The 16,265-nt window shown below is 31.9% G+C and overlaps 1 protein-coding gene across 1 annotated transcript in view; it reads left to right on the top strand.

Moving 5' to 3' along the window:
- The first annotated feature begins 5,040 nt into the window (after positions 1-5,040).
- LOC129219076 (relaxin receptor 1-like) overlaps positions 5,041-16,265 on the top strand; it is a 62,482-nt gene continuing 51,257 nt past the window's right edge. The window contains exon 1 of the mRNA XM_054853394.1: positions 5,041-5,235. Within this exon, the coding sequence (XP_054709369.1) occupies positions 5,041-5,235 (195 nt within the window). The remainder of the gene's footprint in view (positions 5,236-16,265) is intronic.

The following is a 16,265-nucleotide window of genomic DNA, read 5'->3' as shown; positions in this document are numbered from 1 at the left end:
TAACTATGTTGAAAACTCTGACATATGGTGAAATGCTGTAATTACAAGTTTTAATCATTTCCAGTACTGAATTCATGCAATGTGAAAAGTGTGCAAAGCGTAGACTATCATGAATCAAAACAAAACTATTAAAAAAAAGAAAAATACACAACTGTATTCAAAAACGCACACAATACGGGGGAGGGGGGAGGATCTACAGTAAGGGTGCCATTTCTCTCTCCGAAGGTTCATTCTTTTCACCCCGGCTGCCTACTTTTTGAAAGGTGCCTGTTTTTCACCCTAGTTAGAGGTGCAATTTCGGCTCCGTATTGGGTGCCGCTGGTGAACAAGCGTTTCACCCCTGAAAGGTGCCGAATGCAACCTGTAGTTTTAACAGTGTGTCTTGAACTTTTTTTTCGGAGCGGGGGGGGGGGGGGGGTAGCTGTCAAACCAAAGCGCTCATGCACTTTTCCAAAAACTATTTTTAAATGTGTTAGAGTGACATTTATTCTTGATGCACGAAAATAATATCGTTTCACCTATAACTTGGTTCCTTTTTATGAAACTGAATTGATAAAATAGCTAAATTGTTTAAAACTTTAGCATGATCTAACAATATTTAGAGGTAGCTCAATGGTTGCAAAGTTGCTTAATGCACATGATTGATGTAGTTACTGCGTGTAAATTTAATATTAGTTGCGTAAAATACTTGTATTGTTACTTCATTTTTATATTTTAACTCAGATTGCAGACCTAGAATATAGACAATTACAATTAGTACAAGGTGGTGAAGGTGAATGGTATACAGCGGGGATTCTCAAACTTTTCCGATTCGCAGCACTCTTTGAAAAATTAGAATTTTCTTGCGATACCCTAGTAAGTCTATTATATATAAAACCATGGGCACTTCGTGGCACCCACTTTGGGAACTCCCTGCTATACAGAACGAAGTTCCTGTTTAAAAAAGGAGGAAAATTCCAGCTAAAAAAGTGAGAAATTACTTTTAGAAAATTAGAGCTTACTTGAATTCCATTAAGAAAAAGAACTTGGAAGACACCGTTGAAACTAATGTCAATGACATAGATGCCACTGTTAAAAAGTTGTCAGATTGAACTTTTTTTTGATAATGATTACTGTCTAGCGCTACTTTTGTAGAAAAACATTATTAAATAATATCAAAACACAGGACTACAAAATACACTTACAAAGAAACCATACATTACTGCAAACTGTAACCGTATTTCTCTTTAATACTTACGATTGAAAGAGCGTAGTGAAGCATATTTCATGACTCATAAATTATCCCGCTTCCCTGGTTATCGAAATACAAGGTTTTAAAGTCGCTCCACATAAAAAAAAAACACGCCAAATTTAAACAGAAATAGACAAGTTAGAAATGGACACTTTGACAGCTGCAGCAGCTTTGTTAACATTCAAAGATGATTTTCTGATCACAGTTTCCAGAACCTACCATTTCTCTATAGATATGGCGATTTTTAGCAAATGACTCCCGACTCTAAATCCTTATTTCTAGAATGGGGAGACGAGGAGTGATGGTTTATCCAGTCATAAAAGATGTTTCACTATACTCTTTCAATTCCTACTTATTTAAGAAGAAATATTATTACATCATTGATGTGGTTCCCTGGTTAGTATGTAAGTCACTAATTAATGTAAAATTTTAGCATGTATATTATTTCTCAAAGTCTTTTTTTTTTTTTTTTTTTTTTTGTAGAAACGCCATACCTTACCAAATCATTAAATTTCGTAAGTTAGGTATGTTTTAAAAGAATTGTTTTCACCGCTATAGGTGAAAACTAAACAAGTGATTCACAATGCGATGGTTTTTTGATTTTTTTTCTACATTGCTTTAGTATATATAACGTACCATGACGGAGCCCTTATTAACTCGGTTAGAGCGTCGAGGTAACGTAGAGGTCGTGGGTTCGATCCCACCATTGGCCAGAAAATATAGTTTTTGAATGATTTTTTCCTCGGGTGCGTTCTGATCCAACTTTCCAAAAATATATAATCTAAACTCATACGCGAGATTCAGTTGTGTTGTTGCATTAAAGAAAACTAGAAAAGAAAACTATTATTTCAACCTGATAAATCGCAAGTTGATAACTCGCCTAATGTTTCCTAAGGATGTTTTTTTATTTTTTTATTACTATGTGTTGGAAAGTACAACACTTAACGCCCTCAACACTTCATAGAACTACATAAATAAAGCATCATTTTAATTTTTTTTTTTTTTTTTTGGTTACCGACATTGGCGAAAAATAAACAATTAATATTTTGGCTGTTTTTTGAAAAAATAACTTCATAAAAACCAATTTTTTTAATTACGCTGACGAGCGTGAATGCTGCGCACGAGTCAGCTAGTCAAACGTGAAATAAGAAAAAATAATAATAATACACATGTAAAAAATGCATACAAAATCGGCCTGCAGTCTATTTTAGTCTAATGAACTCCTGATTATTACATTTTAAAATATTTATTCTTTCGAACCAGATATATTTATTTTCATTTAAAAACATTATTCTATCAAAAATAAGATTTTTTTTATCTTTTATTTTGTGAAAATTTCTCTAATAATAATTGATTTATTTGAAATAAATAATAGTAATGATGAAGATGATGTTAAATATTATGACAGTGAGTATAAAGTTAATGTTACCGTCATTACCTTGATTATTAAGTCATGATAATGATGGTAATATTAATGACGATGATGATAATAGGGGAAGTGCTCGAATTCTACTCAGGAGTAAAATACGACGCGTTTGTGGTCCCGTGTTCACATAATACAATGTACGTTGCTGCCATTTGCAGGGACGCTTTTGAAAACATACTTTAAAGACAATTTTAAACTTTTTTCTTTAGTCTGGATGTGTAATAATGTTTCACGTGTTTTAAAAATTAAACAAGTAGTGGCTATGTTTAAGATATTACAGTTCGGTAAAGTTAAGTGTGCAGAATTCGACCCCTTTCCTCAAACTAATGATGATGATGGTGATAATACAGCCGTTAGCAGGAAAAAGACAGTAGCTGCATTTTTTCTTTTTTTTTCCGCATTTTTTTCATCAATTCCATCATAGTTTAACTGTACAAGCTTGTTTACTTGGTTTCCGCTGAAAAAAAGCGTCAAAGAAACGTCTAATTCAAATATTTCCCTACTGTTAGTATTAAATCCAAAACGTGGTCCTTCAAATAGCTTGAAAAGACACATCGGCAGATACTGCTGTTTACCCTCCCACGGCAGAATAATATTGATGATTAAGATAAAAACCGTGATAATGACAATGATAATGATTAAGAATAATAATAATGATAATAAGTTTTGACAATAAGAAGAGTAATAATTATCATGAGGATAAAACTGATAATGATGAAAAAAATCATAATAATTGGTGACAATAATGATCAAAAAAATGAGAATGATAAATAGGATGAGGATGCAAAATTGGTGACAATGCTGATCAGAATAAAAAGAATAAAATTTATAATGAGATTGAAAATGAGAATAATTGGTGACAGTGATTATATGGAGAATAATAACTACGAAAAGGATGAAAATGATAATAATAAAGATGAAAATGATTATGATGTTGTTGTTATTGTCGTGTGCCAGCTCGGCTGGCAGTTTGGGCTGCGCTGCTTCACTTTTCCAACTGTACCGCGATTGGGTGTAAAGTCTGACTTCTACAGTACAAATATGCCATAAAGACCCGTTTATAGGGTAGGCAACCATTCACAGCATAACAAGACATTCACACAAAGAAAGGACAAGGACAGAAAAGACAAAATACTTCCATACCCGAGCCGGGATTCGAACCCGGACCTTCCTGCCGCAGTCAGACTTCTCTAACCACTAAACAAGGACAGGCGGCAAAAATGATGATAATTGGTGACAGTGATCATCTTAATCTTAATAATGATAATAGAACTGATAATTATGATCGTAACAAAGATGAAAAATTATTGTGATACAGATGATAGTGATGAAAATTATGATAAAAAATTATAATGATAATACTGATAATGAAAATTATAAAGAAAGAAAATTAATAAATATAAATGGTGATAAGGATGGTAATTATAATGATCATTTTGATACAGATAATGTTAATGGATAATTAAGGATGATATTGATAATGCTAATAATGAAAATAATGACGATAGTGATAATACTGCCGTTTATAGGTAGAGGACAGTAGCTGCAAATTTTTCCTTTTTTTTACATTTTTGTCATATCTTTCATGCAAGCTTAATTGTACAAGCTTGCTTATTTGTTTTCGGCTAAAAAAAGCTGTCTAAACCAAATATTTCCCTACTGTTAGTATTGAATCCAGTACGTGGTTCTTCAAGTAACTCGAAAACACAATTCTGCAGATACTGCCGTTTAACTGCCCGCGGTAGAATAATATTAATGATAGAAATGAGAACTGTGATAATGATAGTAATGCTCATGAAAATGAGAATGAGGATGAAAATGACAATAATGATGACGATGAAAATGCTTAAAATGATTGGTGACAATGATGATCATAATAATAAGTATACAAACTATGATGTGGAGGAAAATGATCATAATAACTGGTGACAAAAATGATCAAAACAATGAGAAAAATCAGAGTGATGAGGATGAAAATGAAAACAGTAATTGATGACAATGATTATCATAATGTGATTCATAATTTTGATGATGAAAATGATAATGATGATAATAATGAATAAAATTATGAGAACAATAATTATGATGAGGATGAACATGATAATGAGGATAATATTTGTTGACAATAATGATGATAATAATGAGAATCGAATTACAATGAAAAAATGACAATTGCTGACAATAATGATCAGAATAATGAGAATAACAATTATGACGCGGTTGAAAATAATAATTGGGTGACAATGATTTTTTGTAGAATAATAATTATGATATGGATGAAAATTATAATTATGAAGATGAAAATGATGATAATTGGTGATAATGATGATGAGAATCATAGTTACAATGATGAAAATAATAATAATTTATGACAATGATAAGAATGAGAATAACAATCATGATGAGGTTGAAAATGAAAATAATTGGTGACAGTGATTATATGGAGAATAATAACTACGAAAAGGATGAAAATGATAATAAAGATGAAAATGATTATGATGTTGTTATTCTCGTGTGCCAGCTAGGCTGGGAATTTGGGCTGCGCTGCTTCACTTTTCCAACTGTACCGCAATTAGGTGTAAAGTCTGACTTCTACAGTACACACATGCCATAAAGACCCGTTTATAGGGTAGGCAACCATTCACAGCATAACAACACATTCACACAAAGGAAGGAGAAAGACACGAGAGACAAAATACTTCCATGCCCGAGCCGGGATTCGAACCCGGACCTTCCTGTTGCAGTCAGACTTCTCTGACCACTAGACAAGGCAGGCGGCAAAAATGATGATAATTGGCAACAATGATCATCTTAAACTTAATAATGATAATAGAACTGTTAATTATGATCGTAACAAAGATGAAAAATCATTGAGATACAGATGATAGTGACGAAAATTATGATAAAAAATAATGATAATACTGATAATGAAAATTATAAAGAAAGAAAATAAATATAAATGGTGATAAGGATTTTAATTATAACGAGCATTTTGATACAGATAACAATGTTAATGGATAATTAAGGATGATAATAATAATGCTAATAATGAAAATAATGAGGATAGTGATAATACTGCCGTTTATAGGTAAAGGACAGTAGCTGCAAATTTTTCCTTTTTTTTACATTTTTGTCATCTTTTTCATGCAAGCTTAATTGTACAAGCTTGCTTATTTGTTTTCGGCTGAAGAAAGCTGTCTAAACCAAATATTTCCCTACTGTTAGTATTGAATCCAATACGCGGTTCTTCAAAAAAATCGAAAACACATTTCTGCAGATACTGCCGTTTTACTGCCAGCGGTAGAATAATATTAATGATAGAAATAAGAACTGTGATAATGATAGTAATGCTCATGAAAATGATAATGAGGATGAAAATGATAATGAAGATGAAAATGACAATAATGATGACGATGAAAATGCTTAAAATGATTGGTGACAATGATGATCATAATAATAAGTATACAAATTATGATGTGGAGAAAAATGATCATAATAACTGGTGACAATAATGATCAAAGCAGTGAGAAAAATCAGTATGATGAGGCTGAAAATTAGAACAATAATTGGTGACAATGATAATCATAATGTGATTCATAATTATGATGATGAAAATGATAATGATGATTATAATGAATATAATTATGATAACAATAATTATGATGAGGATGGAAATGATAATGAGGATAATATTTGGTGACAATGATGATAATAATGAGAATCGTAATTACAATGATAAAAAAAATGACAATTGCTGTCAATAATGATCAGAATAATGAGAATAACAATTATGACGAGATTGAAAATAATAATTGGGTGACAATGATTTTTTGTAGAATAATAATTATGATATGGATGAAAAGTATAATTATGAAGATGATAATGATGATAATTGGTGATAAAGATAATAAGAATCATAGTTACAATGATGAAAATAATAATTTATGACAATGATAAGAATAATGATAATAACAATTATTATAAGGTTGAAAATGAAAATAATTCGGTGACAATGATCTGATGTTGCATAATAATTATGATAAGGATGAAAATGTTACGAATTAGGGATGCACCAATAAGCAAATTGGCCGATTACCGATTAATCTGCACTGGCCGATTATTCACCATAATGACTATTTTTAATGCTACCAATTCCTCTGTCATTTTTTTCTTTTCTTTTCTACAGAAATAGTTAACAGTTTTTTTCTGAGAGACTATTTTTCTCCTCTTTCCTAATTTTCAAAATATAATTTCAAAATTTCATGCAATTTCTTTCAGTCAATTTCCATATTAATGTTAATAAAATCACATAATGTTAACTAGGCATGAAAATTTAAAAGTTATAAATAATGTCACTTTCCAATTTAAATGTCTTGTAATTTAATTATTCTTTGTAGTGTCATGAGAATTTCAGCTGTTGAGAACTATTCTTTAATACTAGAAAATCACCCGGTCAAGGTATGACGGGTGAAAATTGCTTCTACATTTGAATTAAGAAATTGCTTGTCTGGTGATATTTTGAAAGTTGAAATTTTAACCCTAACTCTAGTGGATTAACCCTAAACTCCAGAAATAACAATTGTTAAAAAGCACAAATTGCAGATTACTAACACCATAACGCGTTTTTTTTTTTTTTTTTTTTTTTCAAAATATATCTAAACACATCGAACGAAATACTGCGTTTTCCAATTGAAATTAGGGTATTAATGTCATATGGTGTAAGGGACAAGAGTGCAAAAATTTTCATACGATTTTGGAACAACTAAGTTGAGTTTTATTGCTTTATTCAAATTATTTAACGTAAATCCTGAGAAATATTTTAATTTTTTTTAATGATTCAGTTACCTAAAGTGTTTAATGCATACTATTTTATTGGTTTACAATCTGGAGGCAAACGGACCAGTCCCTCGGCTCTAGGTATATCGAAAGTCCCGCGATTCTAATGTCAAACCTTGCTATCTATTGAGTAAAAGATAATTTATTATTCTGAAGTGTCAAATTGCCAGCGACAGCTTTTGTACTGATCTAGCTAAAACTGTTATAATATTGCTAGATTTCCTTCAACTACTCTCTTTGTGGGAATATATTGCCTTGACAATTTCACTTAAGCGAGAGATTTGTAAATCGTCAATGTTTCATGAATTAGGTATTTCGCTGTTTTCGTTACATAAAACATTTAATGCTCAGGCAAGTTTTAGCTTTTTAGTTCAAAGAAGACATCAGTCACCAATACATGTAGCATTTAATTCATGGACTAACACCAAGGACCTTTTATAAAAATTTAAAGTATTTTCAATACAGAAACTTAACTTATTTAAAGTTATCCAATCGAATAAGTGTTAACTTGTCGTTCTAAAATCGTATGATGGGTGATTGTGACCATCACTAATTATTTCAGTTATGTTAATATTTAAAAAAAATTCAAGTACAAACCTAAGCAGTAATGGTCAGAATTGTATAATCAAATCCAACTCAGATAAATTGTTACACAAACCAGTGGTCGTAACTCCCCGACAAGCGATCGAAATTACAATGATTTCTTACTTTTCAGAATTTGTTCTAGGATTTTTATAACCTCTCGTTTAAGAGATAAAGTAAATAACGAAGTAGTACATTATTTTGCATATTCTTAACAAGAATCAAGAAAAAAAAATAATTGTTGAAGATTAAAACGTTGAAACGTCTATTTTAAGGAAACGAAAATATGTTGATGAAGAAAGTTACAAGCGCTCATAATTATCTTATCTGACACTGCATAAAAATTTAGAAAGGAAAGGGTTGATTTAATAACAAAAAAGGAAATCTCTGACAAAAGTAAGGCTTTTAAAGTAAATCAGATGTTGGAGAAAAATCCATTTTTGCAAAGGACTTACGTAAGATTGTCTCTACCTTTTCTCACCTTTCAATTGTCTCGAAACAACGACACACCCTTCATCTAAGATAAATATATGAAGGAAGAGTACAACTTTTACTACTTTTAAGTTCATAGGTAAAATCATTACTTATCTATGCCTTGTTTCTAGAAAAATAATAATTATCTGTATAAGTATACTTTAGAACTAGACTTTAGAAATTTCCTCCTCTATCAATCTAACGGGGGAGGGTTGAGTATTAAAGCAATTAATCAAATTTCGTAACTCTTGTGTAGCGTTCCTGAGCGCTAATCCCTGGATAACAAATCTTAACAGCCAATAAATGGCAAATTTATCATCAAATTCTGATGCTGTGCGGTAAAAAATTTAGAAACAAATGTTAAAAGCTTGCTGTTGAATTTGTTTATTTAAGTAAATTAATGACTTCTGATGATTGATTTGAGACTAAATTTAGGTACCCGGTGCTGATGAATCAGCTCATTTTATATGAAAACAAATATTTTAAGGCTTAGTTTGACATGAATGTTCTTGATATTTTCCGCGACTTGTGCACAACATCATACTTTTGTTGCTATAAATCTTGTTACACACTTCATAACGGCAATACTATCCTTTAAAGCATAAATGTTTTCTTGAACTTTGTTTTCGTATAACTATTATTCACCAGACTTGCTGCCATATTATAAAAGTTTATAATTAGCTAAATAGGAACGAATAATAGGAAGACTAATTGTTAGGGTTAAAAAAGCGTGATTATCAAAGGGATTCAAATGTAAGATGCATAGTGCAATTATTTCGAATATTCTTCAGCTTAATCTCAGCAGTTAAAAGCTACTTTAAAATGGCGACTAACACAGACCATAAAAATGTCTCTTGTTGACAATAATAAGGACACAAGAGTGGAAAAGTTACGGATATTCCAGAAATGTGGAACCGTTATTTGTCTTACTCCAGACGTAAACTTAAAAAATTGTGGGAAAATATTTTTAAAAAAAATTGAAATGAATCAAATTATAGAGGGGAGGAGGAGGATGAGATTCTGGAAAATCGAGTGAATCCCCTGCCCCCACTCACAACCATTTTGCATAGTGATTCCGAACCCTTGAAACCGTGCCCCGCAGAGATACTTCAGTAAACCCTTTCATCAACTGCGACTGACATCACTGTCATTTTGAAGTCTTCTAAGGAATTGCCGCTGTTTTTAAGGTCCTTTTATATTTACGGTTTTTTGCCAACTCTGACATGTTTATGCCAAACATTGGCGACACGCCAACCTTCACTTCCTCGGAGAGCGATTTTAAATGTGTGCAGATAGAGTATTTTTTCAAGTGCTGACGGGGAGTGGGGTCAGTGAAGGGAAAGTTTATCATGCTAAATACATACCCGAAATTTAAAAAGAAAAAAAGAAATGTAAAACTTTTTTGAAACTAATTCTACTTTAACGTAAAGCTTAAATTCGACTCCGGCAAAATTGGAAGAAAAGTATATTTCATTGTGAATTTCCTTCTTGCCGTCTTAAAAAATGCTTTTCAGTGACTTGTGTTATAAAATTTTTGAACCATAAAAAAGACAGTGAGAGACAGAGGGATGTAAGTGCCTAAATTACAATTTTAGACAAAACCAGTACTACTCCAGAACAGAACCTCTCCTCTGTTTTAGGCCAATAACAGAAACTGATATCCCTGGCAGTTGCGGCGAAACAGCATTATTAATAAACGAAATTTCAATGAAGGCTTACCTTCGGTCTGAACTTCGAACGCGTTTTACTCAAAACTTTAAAACGTCGATTTTCATCTCTTTGCTTCTCACTGCCTCATATTATTATTGTATGCGCAGAATCTACTTTATAGTTTACCTTGTCAAAAAAGTCTTGTTTTCTCCAAGAGGGGTGCCCATCTCCCCCAAGCTCAATGGCGCAAATCCCCCCCCCCCATTTTCCCCAACCCTCTTTCCCATCTTTGTCTTTCATTTTTTACCTCTCTTTTTCTTAAATATATTTTTTTAATTTTTATTTATTTATTTATTTTTTATTTATTTTTTTCCCTAGAAAAGTTTTGTGCTACGCCAACGACTCATACCACATACACCAGCAAACACACACACACAAACTACATAAATAAATGAAAAAAAATATAAACATAACAAAATAAAATAATTTAAATAAAAAAATAAATCAATTCAAATAAATATAAGAAATTCCCCCAAAAACTTTGATGGCGCCAACTTGTGCCATACCCCCCCCCCCCCCTGTGGGCATCCCTGATTACCAAAAGTTTTTGACTTAGTTTTTTTGAACTTGATCTTCTACAATGTTGTTGCAGTTTGGGTTTACATTTCAACAACACATTTGAGGACACAAGCAACAAAACTATTTGCGATACATTATACTTGCTCCAAAAGAAACAGCTGTTTAAGCCGTTACATGTAAGAAGCCATAAAGCGCTTTAATTACTCTAGACATGTTACAAAGTTTGTTTGTTTTTTGAGAAAAAAAAAGAGACATGGCGTGCTTAGAAATATAAAGTTCATTTTTATTCCCAGCCATAGCATAAAATTATATTAGTTTTTAGCTATAGCACTATTTATTGCATCACTGCAGAACACAAAAGTTATTTCCTAAAGCTAAATTATTACTATTCTTCTAGAATAGTAATAATTTACAAACATGCAGCTCAAAAAGGGTATACCAGTCAAAACTTTAATACTTAATTTAACTATACATGTTTCATTGCTAAAGAAATGCAATTTTAAGTACTAGATATACATATAATGATTTCCTGTAGTTTATCTATCCACCTTCTTTTCGAAATCATTTGACAGCGAACCATTTTGACATTCAATCTAAATAACGTAAATTAACACTTGCATACCAGGCTCATCATTTAATTTGGGTCAGGGAGATCAATTCCTCCCCCCCCCCTCCCTCGCTTTGATAAACTAATGTTTTTACGTTGATTGGGCGTGGTTTTTGTTGTTTTCTGGTGAAATTTGCATTGAGTGTATAATCTTTGCCTGAAAAAATTCTCCCCCATGAAAAACTCGAAATAACGGACCCGTAGTGGAAATGTTGTTATTGATATAAACTGAGCGGTTAGAAAAATTTCTAGTGTAACTAAATTTTTAATTATATAAAATAATAGTTTAAAAAACTGAAATAAACACGCTTTAGTAGCAAAATGAACTAAAAAGTTAAAAATAATCTTTGGATGACAAGTACATAAAGTAACTGAACAAGCACTTAATTTTACTGTAATAAAAAAAGCGCGGAGGGCTGCCTATTTACATTTTTGCATGGATAACAAGTGGAAGAAATTTAAGACAACTGTTAAGAAGCCCCTCACACTTTTTTTTTATTACAGTAAAATTAAGTTGTTTGGTCAACTACTTTATATATTGTCTGTAATTTTTAACTTTAATAAATTACTGTACTGTACTTTAATAAATAACTGATAATTTTTAACTTTTTAGTTCATTTTGCTACAAAAGCGTGTTTTTTTAGTTTTTTAAACTATTATTTCAAATAAGATTTAGATACTAAATATTGCTAATACTTGAAACTCTTAAATGAAATCTTTGTGCGTGTGTTCGATTTTTATAATGGAATATATCTTAGTATTCTATTGCATTATTTGCATCAGACATTTTGAATGCTTTCTGGTAAATTCATGTGCAAACATTGTTATACACCGCAGCTCTGATTTGTCCGTTGTAAGTAATTCTAATAAGCCATTGGCGATTTGTCCAAAGGAAAGTTGGACCCAGAATCATACCCACAAACATACAAGTTAAGCTAATAAAAGTGTGTCAATTAGAATAAACTAATAACTTATCGTTAATAAATTAATTTGATTACAGGGTCTGATGATAGGGTCTTTACATCGGGTCTGAGGTTGCACTCCAAATTTTAAAAGAATCAGAGCACAAAAAGTGGGCGAAAATTGAGTTGCAAGATTATAAATTTCATTTCGGTGTAGACGAGATTAGAACGCACGCCCAATGATTCCCGGAGGTGAACGTCAGCGAAGACCCGTGCCTTAGACCGCTCGGCCACGAACGCTTATAAAGTGGTGGAATGTACTAACAGTAATAAGCCACTAGCTCTTAGTCCAAAGGAGAGTTACTCACAAACATACAAGTGAAGCTAATAAAAGCGTATTAAAAATGATAGTTTATACTTACAATTGAATGTTTTGTCTTTGCAATTTACGGCAAGAATCGTAATGCAAAAAAAAATAATTTCTTGAAGAAATTCAAATCACAACGGCAATTACCCACACCAATGGGGTATTTTCCAAAAATTTATAAGTATTTTTTTCCGAAAGAGCATGTTTAAAAACGTAGGATCTGACCGTTTTTTAAATAAATTTGCTTAAGTTCAATATTTTTTTAAAAAATACTTATATCGGTGTGCTTTCATTGTTTATATTTCTGCTGATGACATCACAAATGATAAAATGCCATTCAGTGCTGCCATTCACAGAGCTAAATATTTAATTCGCATCTTTACTCACGTGTATTGGCAACGATACGGTTGATAGCAAGCGTAGAGCGCAATGTTTAATTCGCTTCTTGATTATAACGTGGAAACGCTGTAGAAAGATGCGCCAAAATGTATCATTTGTGACGTCATCAAGACCACGCCTTGTTTGAAAAATCGGACATTTAAAAAAATTAATTAAAAAATAACTGTTGGGAAAATGAAAGTATTTTCTGGGCCCATGTTATAACTTTTGCTTATTCTATCAATTTCAGTGACAAAAAGTAGTACTTTTGACTGAAGGAAACAACCCCATTATGAAAATGTATTTAAATTTCCTTTGAAAACACTTGTTTCATATGCTCTGCACCAAGAAATGCACAAAAACTAATTTATAATATCTCATTTAATTTTAACTGCTACAGCGTATAATATTAAAAACGCATCAATTCAGAACGTGTATAATATTTAACTAATAAAATTTTGATTGTCAATTTTTAACCTGATATTCGTGGCCATTTCATTTGTCCTTCCGCAAGGAATTTCATTATATATTATCTTTAAAACCAATTCTGGTAGCAAAACTCTGGCAGCAAAAAAAGAATTAGAAAGTTAAAATAATTGTTTATTTTTAAATTTCTTCTTTATTTGCAACTTTCTTGCATATTCATAAATGGTGTTAGAAATTAAAAAACCGCAATTTCTAAGCTCTTTTATAAGTTATTTATCTTCTCAACGACAACTAATAAAAACTGCATCATACAAACAGCTGGGCCGTATGAAAACTATATATTACCTACTGTGGGGCTCCGTTTCCCGCTAACTTCGCTCGCCGCCCCATCCCGCCTCCTTCATCACTTGCAGCGGCTCAATACCGCCTGCGGCAGGTGACAACTGATAATCTTAATGCTTTTGTCCCTGGACATTATCAGGATTGAAGGTCCGGTCCCTTAAGGCTTAGAGAGATGAGACGGGGCGGAATGGTTTCCCTGGATGTCCTGTATTCAACGGTAACAGTATTGACCTGGTACAAATTGTCAGTCTAGAAGAGATAGTGTTACAGACAGACACAGACGCGCACAGGTTTCAATTGTGTATATTTGCTGCTACTGGCCAAAACTGCCGGTAAGAAAAGCAATAGCAAGTTTGTCCTTTTAAATTCAGATTTTGATCACCACTTCACTATATAAAATTTATTTATTGTGGGGGTACGTAGCATACAACTAAAATAATGGAAAAGCACGCGCTGTTTATAAAGTGAAAATATACATAAATCATTACAGTACTGTTTCATCTGCAAGACCCCTTGCTATTATATACAATACATATAATGCTATTATATATACAATACTATATTACACACATTTTTGTATGTATGGTTATATACAAAAATTTAGTAAGGGCAGTAGCTGCATTTTTTTCATTTTGCATTTTTATCATTCTTATCTACTTTAGTTTAATTGTACAAGCTTGCTTAGTTGGTTTGCACTGAAAATAAAGCACGAAAAAAATATCAAGTTCCTACAATTCTTATTTTTGTTAATATGGAAATCAAAACTCGTTTCTTCCAAATGTCTTAAAAACTCATCTTTGCAGGTTCTGCCCTTAACCTTCCCACGACGTTATACATATTTTGAACGCATTAGCTTCTGAGCGACTCATAAGAAAATGCAGCCTTCGCAACAGAATCATGGTTTTATTAATGTTTTAATAAAAACCTTTTATTAAAGTATGGTTATTTTAGTGTTATCTGACATTGTGAAACACACTGCCATGAATAAAATTAGTCTTGCTTGTCCCCCACGTGATCAGGATCTTATCCAGAGGGAGGATTTACGGATATATTCCCGTTTCTAACGCAGTAGATTTCCTTTTTGACCATAGAAAGGACGGAAACTAGCTACAGTCAGTCCTGACTTAACGCGAGGCATGCGTTCCATGACTACATGCGTAAGTCGAAATTTCGCGTTGTGGAAAAATATAGGCACATAATTTTTTTAGAAACAAGTCAAGTTCTTTTAGATTAGACTCTAATAAACACCCCTCAAACTGCTTTAAAACATTCCCAAACTGTACATTACAGTTTCTTCCATAAAAGCTGTTTTATTCAACATGAAATATTTTAAGATGCACAAAATGAATGATCAAGGACTTAAATAAAACAGCACGGTACGCACAGTATGTAGTAATAGTAAAATACTGCACTATAACTAAATTAGTAGGGGAGACTAGGGATACTTGATCCCTAAGGATACATGATCCCATAGCCAAAAATGTGCCAAAATCATTAAGCAGAAATTTGAAACCTGACAGTTATATTAAAGTTATACTTGTACATAAAAACTGGTAACATTTTGTTTTTTTTTTTTTTTTTTTTTTTTCAGTCATTTTGTTTTAGCTCTAGAAATGATCGTCTGAATGTGACAAGGGAAACTTATTTTAGGAAAGCATTTCGTTAAATACAACTTTAAAAAAAATTTCTAAGTGCAATGTTAAAGTATAGACAGTCTTTAATAATTGAGACATATTTTTAGTAAATTGCCACTGATTGTTAATAATAGAATAAGTATGTTTGTAAAAATCGCATAGTAGGGAAATTTGATTCCTTTGTTTAGAGGGATACATGATTCCGGGGATCAAGTATCCATATGACAGTATAAACGCAATGAAAACATTATAAATGTTGTTTACTTAGTTGCCATTAACTTGAAACATTCAAAACTATGTTAACATAATAAAATTAATCATAGTTTGCGTGATAAATTCAAAAAAATCACTACTGTAAATATGCTAAACAATTGAAATATCAGTCCGCACTTGTAACCCAAATAACACCTCAAACATCTAAACATAAAGCAACTCTACTGATAAATTATGTTCTGATCAGCCAAATGAGCTTGAACAAGTTGAAATAGATGTCAAATCTTTTTTTGAAAGAAAAAATAAATGATTTTACTATAGTTAGATTTACAACATAAAAGTGAGTTGCCCATTATGTTGACCCATTAGCGGATAGAATGCAAAATTGGATTTCTAGAGTTTGAAATAAGTTTTCTGAAGCGAAAAGGTAATATGCTTAATCAATCTATTTTTCCTGAAAAATTGACAAAATATGTTAAGCTGCACACATCCAGTTGGGTGTGCGGAACTTAAAGAACTACAACAAACGAATTGTCTGCATTTGACTTTTCAGGTTTTGAAAACATAAGCTAGGCTTTCTTTTTTATGTATACACTGATACTTACATTTTTCTTCCCT

This window comes from Uloborus diversus, chromosome 3 (genome assembly GCF_026930045.1).
Source record: "Uloborus diversus isolate 005 chromosome 3, Udiv.v.3.1, whole genome shotgun sequence".
Taxonomy (NCBI): domain Eukaryota; kingdom Metazoa; phylum Arthropoda; class Arachnida; order Araneae; family Uloboridae; genus Uloborus; species Uloborus diversus.
The sequence above is the reverse complement of the archived record's forward strand: the minus strand, read 5'-3'. Positions and strand labels throughout refer to the sequence as shown.